The sequence below is a fragment of the Mustela erminea genome, chromosome 4 (assembly GCF_009829155.1).
Source record: "Mustela erminea isolate mMusErm1 chromosome 4, mMusErm1.Pri, whole genome shotgun sequence".
NCBI lineage: Eukaryota > Metazoa > Chordata > Mammalia > Carnivora > Mustelidae > Mustela > Mustela erminea.
In genome coordinates, this window is record NC_045617.1 from 113,888,848 (window position 1) to 113,906,224 (window position 17,377).

The following is a 17,377-nucleotide window of genomic DNA, read 5'->3' on the forward strand; positions in this document are numbered from 1 at the left end:
CAATGTTTAGTCATATGTTCTTATATTAATAAGTTATATTAACTTCCAGTACCAAAAATAAGAGAAATCACTTGGTGTATTAGTATTTTAAAACTATATATAATTAAGTTTTAGTAATTATTTTATAACCAAACCATTTATTACAATGAAAACACATATATAAAATAATAATATGTAAAGCTACTTGCTGTGTCATCCACTGTAGTAAGAGTCAAGTAGAAAGAAGAGGATATTAACTGCTCTGACAACTTTGCATGTTTTAATCTTCTACCTAACAGTTTCTAAAATCTTAGGTAATGAATACCAAAGACAAATTTAAAAGGAAAACATAGAGTACATACTCAAATTTTAATAAGAATCCCATTTTTGTTACTTTTGACTCTGATAGTTTAAATCTGAAAAGGCCTAATTAGAGTACAGTAGAAAGCTGGCGTCCAGTCTTCGCTTCCATTGCTTTACTCCTCTTTGGCACAGGCCCTCAACTCTAATATCAGCCCTTCTTGGTGAAGAGATCCATTTCTGGGGAGAAATTTGAGACACTGTGGTGTCTTTTAAAACAGGGAAAATGTGTCGGTAAATTGAACAGTTGTGGAAAGAATCAAAAGCACAGACAGAAGCAGTCTGTCCAATGCATAGAGCAGAGGTGAACACAATGGGCAATAATGAAAGCTAAAGCAAGAATAGAGAAACCCATACACTGGGGGAAAAAAGGACATTTTGAAGTTTCAAGTCTATGCCAGTAATTTATTGAACAAATTTTCCACCCAAGCATTTAAAGTTTCATAAACCATTTTTTACCACTCAAAGGAAGTAGGGTTTTTGTATTGGAAATCATATACTACCTAAGTGTTTGTACTGTTTTAGATTCCACACCTGCTTTTATGAAGGTGCACATTTACTTGGCGTGGGCTAAGTAGTCATTAACCTCACCGTGTATGTCTCTTTTCCCACAACCTGATGTTGGAGCTCACACTTTCTTGTTTTTAATCTTTAGTATAACATACATAAAGATCAGTACAGAAGCTGTGATAACGTCTCTGCCAAATCATCAGATAGTGATGTCAGTGATGTGTCCGCCATTTCCCGAACCAGCAGTGCCTCACGCCTCAGCAGCACAAGCTTTATGTCAGAGCAGTCTGAGCATCCCAGGGGTAGAATCAGGTGAGTCGGCAATACTGTTTATATCAACTGGGTCTGTATCCATGGTAGACAAATGCAACTAGCTTTCTTGATGTTCTTGCTAAAACACACTTTAGGTGAAGCAGCAGAAACATTTCCCTAACAACCCAGGGTGGGAGTGGGCTAAGTGTTTATTTGCTGTTATGTAATATCGCCTATACACCATTCGGTATTATCTAGTTTATAACTGTGGTCATAATTTTAGAGATTGATCAGAGTCACATCTGTGGGAGTTTCTTCTAATATGATTAAATCCACAGAGCATCCTTTAGTCCAGTGTTAAAAATTCTTTCCTGTGCAGGGCCAGATAGTAAATATCTCGGGCTGTACTGGACAGTCTCTGTTGCATTTACTTGGGGATGTCCTTGTAGTGTGAAAGCTTTGCAAACAAGTGAGCATGGCTGTATTCCAATACAATTGTATTTGTAAAAACAGGAAGTGGGCACCATTTGCTCATGGGCTGTAATTTGCTGAGCTCTTCTTTAGTCCCATAGAAGTTGGCCTCCTTGCAGAGTAGGATTGGGCAGTCGTGATACAAAATACACATCCCTAGCTTACATTCCATGAGTTGTGAGAAATCTGCGTGAAGTTTGTTTAAATCATCCATTGTGCTCTTGTCTTTTTACAAGGCAATTACCCCGCTGAAAGGGAAAAGATCATAGGAATCCAACTGCCATCTTGCCTAAAGTGGACTCAATATAGACAAGGCGTATTTTATGTTTGTTCTTAACTAGTTTCCAGAAATACCAGAAATAGATCTCATTGAAGGAATTTGGGGCTTGAGGAGAGGCCCAAGAAATATAAATGTTCAGAATAGGAGCAATTACCTTTCTAATACTCTGAAAAGCCTTTTATCATGCATTGTGATGATGTACAATAAAATATCTTTGAGCATTCCTTCTTCCTAGATTTCCCTGTTGAAACAAATTGAGAGTAATTATCTTACTGTTAATTAACAGTGTCATATTCAGATAATCTACATGAGCAATTTCAACTGATAATGATGTTTAATAGAACATGCTTATCTCTATTTCTGATGTTCTTAACATGTGGTCCTAATGGAATATAAAGTTCGCTAAAATTTAAGAATTAGAAGAGCTAATCACACTGAGCTGCCTAATATCAAGGGGTAAAAATCATTCTAATTATTTTTTTGAAATATTAACAAGATAATATGTTTCAATACCTAATCAACTGAGCAAGATTATTGATTTGCAAGACTTAAACAAGGACTTTTTCACTTTTAATCACTAAAAACAACTTACTAGACAATTATAAAACCATAAATCTTGAGGTAATTTTTATTTATATTCACAATAGAGCCAAGCACTCTGAATCCCTGGCTAAAAAATATTACTGGTAAATAGAATTTATGTTACTAGCCAACTGCAGGAATAATCTGTGCGTCCATTTTCATTCTCCTGAAATTTTAGGAATAGTATTCTTCAAAATTTGGATCTTTTGGAAAAAATTGGCTATGTGATTTTTGAGGAAGAAAGTAAAGAACAGAAACTTTTAGGCAGTGGGACAGGAGACTATGATTTTATACAAAGGGGTTCAGAAGAAACTACATGGTAGTTTATTAGAGCCAGTGTTACTTTGTGGGAAAATGCCAGTTTAACAAATCAACACTAATTATAACCATATCATGACAAGCAGCAAAAGTTGGAGGATTCTTTGCTCCTTGATTCATATGACTTTTCTTACTTACTGAGGGTGGTGGGGATAGGGGTGGATTTAAAAAGGGTACAAATAAATTTCCTGGTGACAAATACGTTCTTAAGAGGTACTTCTGTTTTCACCTTCCCTTTCAGTTCTCTGAAATTTAGAACACATAGGAGCCCAGAAGTTTTTTTTAATATATATGCAAGTAGATTAGGTAAATTTAGGTACTAAAGATAATGGCTAAACAAGTTTTCCCTTAAGCTAACGTGAAGAACTACTTTTCTTGCAGTTCCATACTTTCGACCAGTGATTGAGTCTCTGTATGTGGTACACATGTGATTTCTTAGAATACCTAGCAGGAAATAGAGAGGAAGAAAGAGATATGGGATAAGCGTAGCTCTTTCTTCTGACATTCAGTCTCATTATCTTTTCATATCCATTCTTCCTCCTGAATATCCTCATAGGCACACAAGCACACCTGTACACACTCATACACGCACACAGAGTTATCCTGCTTCCGTCATCAACCATGGGGTGAAAACCTGAGAGTAGGTTGTGGAATGGAAAAAAAAAAAAAGATGAAGAAGAAGAAGAAGAAAATGACACCAATATAAAAATGCTGTATCTCACTAATTGGAACAATGGTTCAGGCTCTTCAGCCTTTAAATAGTCCCTGTTCTTGTAACACTGTGAAGAATGATTATTCTCAACATAATGCTGCTTCTTGTTTCTTTTTTTTTAACTAACATATGTGTAGGTTTAAAAATTCTATTTATTCAAGTTCATGAATAAAAGATGAACAAGTCTAATCAATTATGATGATAGAAAGTACTTATATGTCATAATAAGAATCAATAAGAATCAGCAAACTTTTGAATTCCTATCATGTGTAAGGACATCATTATTTTCCTACACCACCTTAAAGTATAATACTTAGGTTACACACTCAAGGAAATTATAAACTATTTAAGAGTTTAAATTTATTTTTGTTTTTATATTCTCATTATATATATATTTGCTCTCACTCTCTATATATTTGTGTCAAAATTTCCTATGACAGGGCGCCTGGGTGGCTCAGTGGGTTAAGCCGCTGCCTTCGGCTCAGGTCATGATCTCGGGGTCCTGGGATCGAGTCCCGCATTGGGCTCTCTGCTCAGCAGGGAGCCTGCTTCCCTCTCTCTCTCTCTCTGCCTGCCTCTCCATCTACTTGTGATTTCTCTCTGTCAAATAAATAAATAAAATCTTTAAAAAAAAAAATTTCCTATGACACAAGAAATGTTTTACGTTGCTTTGGATGACTTTTATTCTGGAAGTCAACAAAAGGATTTAGAAGACATTATAGCATTTCCAAAGACAGTGTTCAATATCCTAAAAGTCAACCAAGTACCTAGTATTCCCACAAAAGACTGTAGGAAGAAATTATATGACATAATCTTACCCACATTATGTAAAATAATAGTATATAGACACAGAATACCATGTACAGTAAAATTTTGATTTCTTCTATACAAGTATATTATGAACCAAGAAAATGTTGAGATAGACACATCTGAAATGAGCAGTGGGCTACAAAGCCTTCTGTATAATTTCTAGTTTTCTAAACACTGCTTACTACATTTTCCTATTAATAATTTGCAATACACGGGGCGCCTGGGTGGCTCAGTGGGTTAAAGCCTCTGCCTTCAGCTCAGGTCATGATCCCAGGGCCCTGGGATCGAGCCCCACATCGGGCTCTCCGCTCAGCGGAGAGCCTGCTTCCTCCTCTCTCTCTCTGCCTGCCTCTCTGCCTACTTGTGATCTCTGTCTGTCAATAAATAAATAAAATCTAAAAAAATTAAAAAAAAAAATAATTTGCAATACATGTTATTGTTTTTAAGACCTTGAGAAGTTCTCTCTTAAAACAACCTGTCTGTCTTTGCTTATTCCAATATGTACCAAACTTACTCCATTGCACAATTCTGTTTTGTTTTGTTTTGGTAAGGACATCTATTAATATACTGAATAGGTCTTGCAAGCAATTTGGGAAAATCTTTTTTAGGTAATTAACATCTTTCCACCTTAAAGATAAAATGCTTTATATAGTTGCTTCAAAGCCTGTTTGAGGACAGATAGAGTTGCACACTTATAGGATGTTTACAGGTTAAGAAGTATAAATATGTTTTGATGAACAATTTCTAAAATATCATTTTCAGAGAGTATTAGGGATTCATGGGCCATCACTTGAATCTTTCATGTTTGAGATGATTATGCACCAAATATCCACTCAAGTATGCCACTAGCTAAACTTCATGGTTCTGCGTGAATTGAGAAAGGGTATCCCTTCCTCCAGCATTCTGAATAGTTCATTCAAAATAGTCCAAAACGTGTCTCATGTTTTCAGAGTTTACATATGCAGGGGGACTATAGTAGGAAAAACATAGACTATGAGGTTTGTATTTAGGATAAATAACCTTGTGTAGATATAATGAATTAAAAGTTATTTTTTAATTGTCATGAATTATAACAATTTAAAACTTAAATAATTGTCAGGTTGATTCTTACAGTATAAAATCACTTAATACTTCAAAATAATAAGCATCAGTAAAGATTGAGGTTCTTAGTTTTTTAGATTTTTCTGCATGTGCCTTGCAATTCTAATTTAGTATTTGCTTAAATGTTCCTCAAAGAATGTTTTGTCATCCAACTACAAAATTTGTACAGTGTATTAGTAGAGGTGGCACAATTGACAATAAAAATGTGTAGACTAGAAGTCAGAAAGAATATGCTGAGTTTCTTAGTTCTCTGTGATTACATTTACATCCGAAGAAGATGTTCATCCCAGAAAGGAGATGAATTTTCTCGGTCTAGCTCTGAATTTTTTTTTCCCATCTTTATCATATATCAGGTTTTTTTTTCCAGGTAGACAAATTTCAGATGTTTTATACAAAACAAAGCTTTAAAAGCAAATGCAAGCATAATCTTGTAGATGTTCTCAGATGTTATACAATTTTAGAAGCTTTGCCAAAACCAACTGTTTTCCAGCAGCATTCACATGTGTAACATATGTTCTCCTGGATCTACAAGGTTGGCTTTCTAGAGCTAGATGGATTTTAATAAACAAACTTGAAAAGCAATTTGATGCAAATAATTGTGGGCCTTTTTATCATCTCCTTTTTAAAGAATATTTTCAAAAGCAAAATTATCTTTGTTTTCTACGGTCATAGTTTGAAAGATGAAAGGTTTTTTCTTTTAAGGTGGTAAGAGACTTTATTCATACATTCATTCATTTTTTAAACCTACTTATATAAGTACTCATTATGACATAAGGTTTTTCTTTTAAGAAACATTATCTACTATATACAAATAATAATCTTACAACTGTAATTTTACTGAAATTTGGCATTTGGAGTCAGTAGGCATAATAATTACTAAGCTTGTACTGACAGAAATATGTTTATTTTTATGTATTTATATTTATTTATAAATTTATGTTTATATGGGGTTTTAAAACATTATAGATTATATTATTTGATATTTTAAACTGTGTTAGAAAATAAATGCATAGGTTATTATTGTCCAGAAAATCAATTTGACACTGCAGTTATGTTTGGAAAATGTTGCAGAAAATTTCAGATGTATCTTATTTCACAATTCTTCAACTCAGCAAGGGAATACAGGATAGCTTTTAAAAATAATCTTTGGATTTTTTTGTGATGGCATTTGAAAAATACTTAACTGAAAAATCACTTGCTACATTTATAGTTTAGAACAACAAATTAAACTTTCTTTTTATATACTAGCTATTTTTTAATGATTTATTTATTTATTTTAGGAGCAGGGAAGGGAGCGTGAGTGGGATGAACAAGAGGAACAGAGAGGCAGAGAGCATCCCAAGCCGACTCAGGTCTGAGCACCTGGTCTGACGTAGGGCTTGATCCCAGGACACTGAGATTATGAGCTGAGCCAAAACCAAGAGTCAGATGCTTAACCAACTGCACCACCCAGGCACCCCTTATACTTAACGGATTACTAAGCCTACTGACAGTGAATATATTAAGAGTGATCTAGAGGGAATTTTTTTCTTAGAGCTATCCACCCTTAATTTTGCATGCTTTCCCATTGTACTATGGAATAGCAGTCTGTTGAGATCTACAAAAGTACTGAAAAGAAAGAGGGGAAAGTAACATGGAAATTTGATGATGGGGAGAGAATGAACTGGAACACAATGAAAGATAATGGATATTGAATATCTGAGAAAGGAACGATATTTTAGTGATCTTCTCGTGGCTTCTTTCACAGCATCATCTTAGTTTTAATAGTCCAAGGTTGATGACACGTCACCACTCTTATTTCCTGTGACCAAGTTAAAGGTCTAAAGAGAGGAAAGAATGTTCTGTGTGCCCTTTAAAAAGGGGAATGGTAAAACTGCCATACTTGTTAATATACCATATGACCAAATGTGCCATATATTTAAATTATTATGCCATGCCATTCTCATAACATAGATAAAATTCTGTTTGCCCTGTGAATGAAGTGACACATGTCTTGATAATGGCAAAGCTACAGAGCTCTTAGGACAGGGGAGTAGGTTTTCCTGGTGACCTTCTTCTTTGCAAACCATTGAAGACTGCAGTTTGAAGTAAAGCAGCACTAGTTTTGTATGAAACACCTCCAGCATGCTTTGTTTTTACCTTTCTACTCTGTAAGATCATTACAGATTCACTAAGGTGTATTTAGTTAAATTCTGGGAATGAAGTAGGATATTAGATAAATGTTTAGTATACAATAGACAATGAAAATGGTCAGTTATAATAACTTTTTGAAAGTTAACAGCAACCCAGAATATCTTATAAAGATGGAGTTATTTGTAGAAGTGATTGTAATTAGATCTTAGTGGGGACTCATTGGGGGAAAAGTAAATATACACTGTTCATGGAGGGGGTTTTTGGTTTTTTTTTTTTGGCCTTGAATTTTTTTTTTATTTTTAAATTTTTAAATTTATTATTCTTTTTGTCCCTGCTGGGCTTTATATTAATGTATAATGTATTATTTGTTTCAGGAGTACAGTCTATGATTCATCAGTCTTACACAATCCACAGCACTCACCATAGCACATACCCTCCCCAATACCCATAACCCAACCACACTATCCCTATCCACCCCCACCTCCCCAGCAACCCTCAGTTTGTTTCCTGAGATTAAGAGTCTCTTATGGTTTGTTTCCTTCTCTGGTTTCGTCCTATTTCATTTTTCTCTCCTTCCCCTATGATCCTCTGTCTTGTTTCTCAAATTCCTCATATCAGTGAGATCATATAATAATTGTCTTTCTGTGATTGACTTATTTTGCTTAGTGTAATAACCTCTAGTTCCACCCATATCATTGCAAATGGCAAGATTTTATTTTTTTATGGCTGCCTAGTGTTTCATTACATATATACCACATCTTCTTTATCCATTCATCTGTTGATGGAGTTTTAAAAGTACATTGTAACCTGTTGCTATTTGTAGAAATCTACTTCCCTGTAGTTTAATTTCTTCTGTTCAAAGTGAATTATAGATTCTTTTTAAATTTAAAATACTTTAAAGAACATGTTCAGTGGAGATTATAGATAATTATAATTAGAAAAAATTTTCTTTAGAAAAATAAGTCATTGTGTCTTTGGAAGAGAGTATGAAAAATTTATTCAGGTCTATGATTGTGTGTAAGTCTTTTCCAGTAATTTTCTAATTTAACCTAAAAGAAGTTATGCATTTAATTTAATATTCTGTTGTTAAATAAAACAAGAATATCATTCTCCCTGCTGATTCTTATTTTCCCCACAATATATAAGAAATTAACTTACCTGCTGATTAACTTACCTGAAGATGTAAGTTACATCTTCAGTATGACGTATTATTAAAAGATGCATAAAGTTTAAACATCTTTTAAGTACAAGGAAAATAACAAGTGATTAATCTTAAGGTGAATTGGGATATTAGAACAGCTTTCAAATGCAACCATTTTATTCCCTGGGAATACTTTTTAAAGAAAGAAAAACCTATCGCCCAAATTCAAATTCCTCCTCACTGTGCAGGATCTGTTTGTAGTTGTGATCTCTGCCATTGACAAGAGGTAAGAACCGTGCATTAAATGTGGGAATATGACCAATGTCCAGCAGTAGGATTCATGCCAGCTATGGGAATATTTTGCTTTTATAAGAGATCAGTCTTAGGTATAAGAAATCCCCCAGTTGCTACGATGTTGGCTAACTTTGCTTCAATGCTATATAATTTTCAGAGCACAGGAGGACTTCCTCAAGGGCCAGTTAAGTCACCTTTTTGTCTTTGACGTGCTGTGGTTAACACACAAATCAGCTGTATTAAGGATGCTCAGTGCTACAGCAGCTACCAAAGAGCAGGAAGACTGTTTTGAGAGGACCACAAATTGTTACTATATTATTTTTTGAAATTTATAAAAGATTTTTAATTTATTCAGTAGAAATCACAAGTATGCAGAGAGGCAGGCAGAGAGAGAGGAAGCGAAGCAGGCTCTCCGTCATGCAGAAAGCTCGGTATGGGGCTCGATCCCAGGACCCTGGGATAATGACCTGAGCTGAAGGCAGAGGCTTTAACCCACTGAGCCACCCAGATGCCCCTGTTACTATATTTTTATGCCAAAAAATATATAATGGAAAATTTCTAACAGGTTCTTCGATTTCTATTTAATACACTGTGTTTACATGTTTATATTTGCACATTGGAGAACCAAGTGGGGATTATAAACCTAGCTGTATTTCATTCACTGGCAGCTAATTGTTTATTGGTCACCAGGCATGAACTCTGGTTATCAACATTAAATACCCTCTCTTTGGGTAAATACTCCTATTTCTGTGTCAATTATCCTATTATTTGGCATGAATATAATATCCTTTTACTCTGAACCAGTACTCTCCAAACTTCACGTATTTCATTTGTCACTTTCATAATTTTGCCATAACTGTGCAACATGTTTATTATTATATTTTAGTGTATTAAAATGGCCTCATGAGACATGGGATATTAAAGTGGCCTCATGGGACATGGATGATTCTCCCACTCTTGGGATTTGGCCTGGCTGCCAATCTTTTGGGGGCATTGAGTGGGAAGGCGGGAGTCCTGTTTTCTGTCTCAGCAGTCCCTCCAAAAGACGGATTCCAGGGCAGAGTCCCAGGTATGGGAAACCAGAAAAGCACACCTTAGTTTAGGATTGTATTTAAGATGTTTCTCATCCAGTCATATTGATAGATAAGAAATGTGTGATATGAGATTATTTGTTAATGCTTTAGTATCCACTGAATATTGTACACCAGCTTTTGTTGAACTGTGTGTGTGTACAAATATTTATTTAATTGTGTTTATAATAGCCTGGAAATACATGAAGATATATATTTTTAACTAGCTATTTGTAGTCATTGAGATCCTAATATACTTCTTAAAACAAATGTAAAAACATATCGGCTTACTTAGTATTTGTACAGAGTAATTATATTCCTCCCACTGCATAATCCACCTAGTTCCCAAATCAAAATAACTGGAAACCACCCTAAATTTTAACTCTCTCCTGTCCTCCTTCTAATGCTTTGTTCCTCAATGCTTTTACCATTCCTAACCCCCTAATGAGCCTTTTACATGTTATTTTCCTGTCCTTCCCACGTGACATTTTAATGTCATTGATAACACTGTATCTGTTTATATACTGTGGCTCTTTAGAGGAACACAAGCCATTTTATCTGAGAAATGTTTACCCCTCTTACCTCCACCAAGAACCAGTTATTATTTGGAAGTATATCACTCCCATTGAGATTGCTTCCTGAAATGAGTCGTCAAGACTGACTGATTTTGCTTCCGACAAAGAACTCCATGATCATACACTAGAGATTACAGAAAACAGAGGTTTTTATTGCTAATTGCCAGCTGAAAGCTACCCAAGTTTTCTAAGTAAGGTACTAAAAACCTCATCTAGCATGAACCTAGAAGACCCACATCCTTAAATTATAAATGATAGAAAACAACTTTCAAATTCAATGAAATCTGGTCTAAAATGAGGAAGAAGCATCAAGAGCAGATACTGACTTATTCACCTCATGAGTAGAAGGTAGAGCTCTCTAAAATAAATGGCACAGCATTGGAAAGCCCAATCAAAAAATTTCTCACCTAGAATCTGTGAGAACTTGGGACAGTTTTAACACTGGAAAACACTGAAACAATGTTTTATGCTTCAGAGTAGCAGTTGACATCAACTCAGAGGAGAAGCCTCACAGGTTGGCTATGGCAGAGAGGCTGTTGGGGGGACACTTAGGGATCAATATAGCAAAAGCTATTTGATGTAGTTCACAAAGAAATAAACTGCTATAGCATCATTATAATGCATAAGTCTTCATTACTGACCTTATAGAGATTTTGAAAACATCACTGGTCTGGATAATTCTACAATTATTCAAAAATAAGCAACAAGATGACGCAGTCCTTCTAGTTCCAGGCATGACAATATGGTTTGCATCAGACTAAACTTCTCACCTCCAAACCAACGAAAACAAAAAGCAAATGTTTGAGGGTATTTGGAAGGAATAAAACAGAAATAAATTTGAAGGGCTTCTATCTTTGAAAGAAGGGAAGAACATGTTATGAGTGCCAAATTTACCCAGTTTTCTCTGAAGGTACTTTCTGATTTAGTTACATGGGGGTGTAGTCCAATCAGAAAGCAGGAGTCTTACTGGACTGAGGAGGCAGATCACAAGTCAGGAACTGACAGAGGAAGGAGTGTAAAACTGTGCGTGGAGGGCTCCAAAACTTGCCACAGATTACCCTAAATTAATTTGTTGACTCCTGAGATGAGCATGCACAGGGAAAGACTCCAAGAAACCAAAAAGTGGTTTCTTAAAGAGCTGAGCAAAGATTCCAGTGGGTGTCCAGTGCTGGGGAGACACAGATTGCCTTCAAGTTCCACAGTCAGAGGGGCTTGAAAAATACCTTCAATTTCTTGTACAAATTCCAGAAAGGCCAAACTCTGGGGCTATGCATTACACTCTGTGAATAATGGTAAAGCTTTAAACCCAACTCTGAACAGGAACAAGATAACTTCTCTCTGCCAACCAAAAGAAAATTTTACCCTTATTGAAGGAAAATAAAAAAGCAAACATTCCCAGTGTCTGGCATCTAATTAAAGTTTGTGAGGCATGATTTAAAAATTAAATTAGTTAAAAAGGACCAACTGAATAAAAACCAACAATAGAATTTTCATATAGAGGCTTTAAAATATCCATGATTAATATGTTCCAGAAAACATAGGATGATGGACGTCTTCTGCAGAGACCCGGAACCCATTCTAAGAGTTAAATGGCAATTCTAAAACTAAAAGATACAAAACAAAAATTTAATAGGTGGATTTAATAGCATATTAGAAGCAGTAGAACAGAGAATTCTTGAGCTGGTCAGTGAAGAGTATATAAATCTATGTACAAAGAGAAAACAAGGAAATAAATCGGAGGAGGACATAAGAGCCATGTGGGGCATAATGAAAACATCTAATCTACATGTAATTTGGATCCCAGAAGGAGAGGAAATGACAGTAACAATACTTGAATACCAAGGTACTGGCTGAGAGTTTTCCAAAACTGATGAAATCCATCATATTACAAATCAAAATATTTCAAAAAATCCCAGCATGTAAAAAGAGTAAAAAAAAAGTCTATCAATATCAGGATCAAAGTACTGAAGACTAAAGAAAAAACATTTCTTAACATAATCTCGGGGGAAAGAAAGAAACATGAAGTTCACTGAAGCAATAAGACTGGCTGAAATTTTAACAGATAATATAAAAAAAAAAAACCAAAAACTATGGACTCACTGAAAGAAGAATGCTGTAGGAAAAAAAAATCAAACAAACAAGAAACAAACCAAAGAAATCCACCAGCCTAAAATTTTATGCTTAGCAAAAACATCCTACAGGCAAGAAGGAAGGAAGGCAAGAAGGAGGAGGAAGGAAGGGGGGGAGGGAGAAAGGGAAGAAGAAATAAAACAGGAAGGAGAATTCATCACCAGTAGACCCACATTCCGTGTTGAAGGAAAATATTCCCAGTTGGAAGCACTAAATTTGAGGAAAGAATGAACACTGGAGAGAGTTAATGACGATCAGGACATCTTGTGGTAGTTGAAACATGTGGAAGTGAGTACCTGGGTGGTTCCCTCAGTTAAGCATCTGACTCTTGATTTCAGCTCCGCTCATGATCCACTGGGCATGGAAACTCCCTAAGGTTCTCTCTCCCTCTCCCTTTGCCCCTCCCTACTACGGATGTGTGCGTGTGTGGGTGCATGGGTTCATGCCTTCTCGTGCTCTCAAATAGAATGCATAGAAGTAAAATATCTAAAAAACCTACATAAAAGATGGAAAGGAAGGAAAGGAAACCAAGCTGTTCTAAAGTTTTTGCATTCTTCTGTAAGAAATAAAAATGTCTAAGGAAGTTTCTAATAAGTCAAGGTACGTATTTTTTTAACCCTTAGGGTGTCTGTTATTTATTCTCATCAATAATAGAAGAATACATAATACAGATGCTAATAGTGGAGAAAAAGATACAGAATTAATCTACTTAGGCAAAAATGGAGAAGTAGAAGAAACATGGTGATTAAAAATAAATGGCAAGTGATGGGGTCAATTCCAGCTATCTCAGTAATTGCATCAAAAGTAAGTGGACTAAATACTTATAACCAATGTCATGAAATGAAAAAAGGGAGATATCAGTGTAGGATACACAAACAATTGTACGCTGGTAAGTTTTGCAGTGGTTATGCAACAAGCCAAACTATGACCAACAAGCCAAAGCTGGCCCATTGTGGATAAAGGTTTACTGGAGCACGTCTATGCCCATCTGCTTATATATTATCTATAGCTCTTTGCCCACCATAGTAGTAAGTTTGAGTAATTGCAACAGAGACAATCTGGCCCACAAAGCCTAAAATATTTACTACCTGGCTCTTTACAAAATAAGCTTGCCTAACCCTGACTTAGATGAGATGTACAAATTTCTTGGAAAGTACAACTTAGCTAAGAATGACATAAGAAGGAAAAACACTTTGAAGAGTCATGTATCTATTTTTTTTTAATGATTCTGTAATTTTTTTAAGGTTCTCCACAAGGAAAACTCCTCACCCATGTGGATTCACTGGTTAATTATTCCAAATATTTAAAGAATAAATGCTCTCAGGCATATACCAATTACTCTAGAGAATAAAAAGTCAGAATAAAAATACTTCCTAAAGCTTTTTGTGAGGTCAGCCTACCCTTGATAAATTTGATAAAGACTTTAGAAGACAGGAAAATTACAAAACAAAATCTTTCATTAAAATAGATAAAAATTTGGGTTGACTTTTGGTATTTTGGTAAACAGTATTGTGAATTTATGTATATTACAGCTGTCTTTTAATATGCCTTATATTACTGGTCTCTTTTCAGGCTTACCATGCAATCTTGGTAGACATGCAGATTCTTTTGGTGTGCTGAACATTTATAAAGTGTTTATCGTTTATCAACCTTTTTAAAAAAAATTCTTGTTTGAAATGAGTTTCTAAATTGGCTATTACCACAATTTCATTGATTCACACTTATTTATACTTTATCACATATGAAATTGGTATGTATTTTACAATGATGGCATGCCATAGTTTAATTAGCAGCACTTTTTTTTTCTTAAAAATACTTGGACTAATAATGTATCTTACTTAATATTGATGACATCTTCGATTTGATCAAATGCATATAGGTTATCTTACCATCTTAGCCATTTTATGGTAAATTATATCACACCACGACCTGTGTGTTTTTTACAGTGTGAGCAAAAGCTATCATGACCACTAGACATCATTTGCAGTACCTATCAGTATGAGATCTCTAAAATTCTGCTAAGTTCAGGATATGAACTTTTTTATTATCTGTAGTTCTAGGATCCAGTAAGCCATAGAACAAATACTAGACCAGTTTCCTATGCAGGTTTTGTAGGTTTTGGTTCTACCTGTAAAGTAGAACTCTTGTTCTTTAATGGTCCTCTTGCTGCTTCTGATTAAATGAAATTTGCTCTCAACTAAATATTCTAAGATCAATTAATCATTTTAACAGAAAACCTAGTTCTAATGTTGCATTAATATAACTTTGTCAGTAAATGACTCACACACCTTTCTTATTATATCCTGAAGATTTACATAAAATGAAACCAGTTTGTCAAAGTTTTATTTATTTATGTATTTATTTTTACTCTTCAGACTTATTGTTTATAACCACAATGAAGCAGGGCAAATAATTCACTTTCCCTCAAACCTTCTACACTTTAAGGTAGCCATTCAAGTTCTGTCTTTCACTATCTTCATTCACCTTCCAGTCGCTTTACTGTAAGAAATGATTTCCTTCTTTTCCTTTGATAAATAAAAACACAGCTATCTTGAATATCTATCCATGTATTTTAAAATATATGCCACTTTTGTTTCTAGTATAGAACCAACCACCAATGGGTTTTTTTGTTTGTTTGTTTGTTTGTTCTTGTTTTTATTTATTTGACAGAGAGAGAGATCACAAGCAGGCAGAGAGCCAGGTGGGGGTGGGGATGGGGAAGCAGGCCCTGCGCTGAGCAGAGAGCCCGCTGCAGGGCTCCATCCCAGGACCCCGGGATCATGACCTGAGCCGAAGGCAGAGGCTTAACCCACTGAGCCACCCAGGTGCCCTGTGGATTTAAATTCTTATATTAAAATTCTTCTGAGTTAGCAATTTCTTGAAATTTTTTTTTTTCTTAAAAGGTTCTCATATTCAAAGTTTCGGAATTTCGGTTTCTTTTTTTCCTCTAGGGAATCTTTAGTTACCTATATTAGAATTATACAAGTACATACTCATCTGTATAGACCAATCAATCTATCTGCCTGGACAGCTATCCCTAAGGTACACAGAAAGTAAGAGATTTTTATTATCAATCAAAAATACTTTTTAAGCATTCAAAAAGAACTAGCAACTCAGTTTTACACTTAGCCATAGGACCAAAATTAACACTGAAAACCCAAGCCCAGACTTTAAAGAGCAGTTCTTTTTTCAGTATGCACAAGACATTTTCATGAGCGATGTGAACTTTTAGTGCCCGGCAGACAGATATGTAAAAAAGACTAACAAGCCAAATTTTTTATCATTTGCCACTCAACTTGTAATATATCCTGATTTCTGCCACCCAACAGATTTAATTCCAAGGATGGTTTTCCTCATTGTTGGTGCCGTTAGTGAGGAATGTGCTCTTAGCTCTTTGAACTAATGAGCTCTTTGCTCAACAAGCAAAATAAGAGTCAATTTACAAAGAACCAGAAACAAACAAGCAAAATAAAGAAACATAGAAAACCAGAGTCAGAATAAAAGAAGCAGAAATTGAAAGTCCCTGTTTATTTGCCACTTGATTAAAGGCAGTCTTGAGTTTAAGGAGTCCATGGGTGCCCTGATCCAGCAAAATCGTTTAATTGTATCCAGCAGGGTGTCCATGTGGACATTTTGATGGGACTCCCCAAAGCAATCAGAACATAATTCTCAACATTAAAACATAATAATAAAAAAATGGATAGCATATGTTGAAATTTTAACTCGTTAGTGAGAAAACCAACAGGATGATAAACTGATTCTAAAGATGATCCAAGAAACTCAGGTATACACACACACAGACACACACACACACACACACACACACACATACACACACACAAAATAACAGTCATTGAAAAAAGAATGAATGCTAGAATAAGATTATGAATTTAGGTTCAAAACTAGGTAATATTCTCTAGATCATAAAACCATAACCTTTGGAGTTACCCTATCTTCTACATAGTAATCCTTTGCTCCTTATCAGTTTTATTCAAGTTATCATCTCACTTTAAAGAGTTGTAAAATGTTTGGATCATAATACTGTCAGAGTAAACAGTCAAAAATTTTACATTTCCCTGGAGGTCAAATGACCTTTAAAGTGGGCTTGTTAGATAATGCTCAAGGAAGGCATAAAAAGTAAAGTACTTTTTTTCATGGTCTCAAATCCACATTAGACTTTTTTTCTAGGGTGAAATTATTCCTCTGAGCAATTGGGGAAATGGAGTGTCTTGAGTGTGATATGAAAGATAAGCTATAGGGCAGTTTTTCTGTTGGGTTGAATGTATTTTTTTTAAAGATTTTATTTATTTATTTAACAGACAGAGATCACAAGTAGGCAGAGAGTCAGGCAGAGAGAGAGGAGGAAGCAGGCTTCCTGCTGAGCAGAGAGCCTAATGTGGGGCTTGATCCCAGGACCCTGGGATCATGACCTGAGCTGAAGGCAGAGGCTTTAATCCACTGAGCCACCCAGGCGCCCCCGAACATGTTATTTTTGAGAGACCGATCCAAACAGCAATGTCCACTGACAGCTGACTATCTAAATCTAGAGTTCAGGACTGAGTACAGGTGGAGAAAAACAACTGGAATTTGCAGCACATGGATAATATGTAAAGCCCAAGACCAGACTGAGACATCTAGGGAGTCAGTCTCATATGGAGG

General features: G+C 35.3%; 1 protein-coding gene across 50 annotated transcripts in view; it reads left to right on the plus strand.

Moving 5' to 3' along the window:
* RIMS1 (regulating synaptic membrane exocytosis 1) overlaps nucleotides 1-17,377 on the plus strand; it is a 495,743-nt gene that overhangs the window by 403,187 nt on the left and 75,179 nt on the right. For 26 of the 50 annotated variants that reach the window (XM_032340411.1, XM_032340413.1, XM_032340412.1 and 23 more), the window contains one exon: nucleotides 995-1,161. The exons of the other annotated variants lie outside the window; for them this stretch is intronic. In XM_032340411.1, the coding sequence (XP_032196302.1) occupies nucleotides 995-1,161 (167 nt within the window). The remainder of the gene's footprint in view (nucleotides 1-994; nucleotides 1,162-17,377) is intronic. 50 annotated transcript variants of the gene reach the window in all.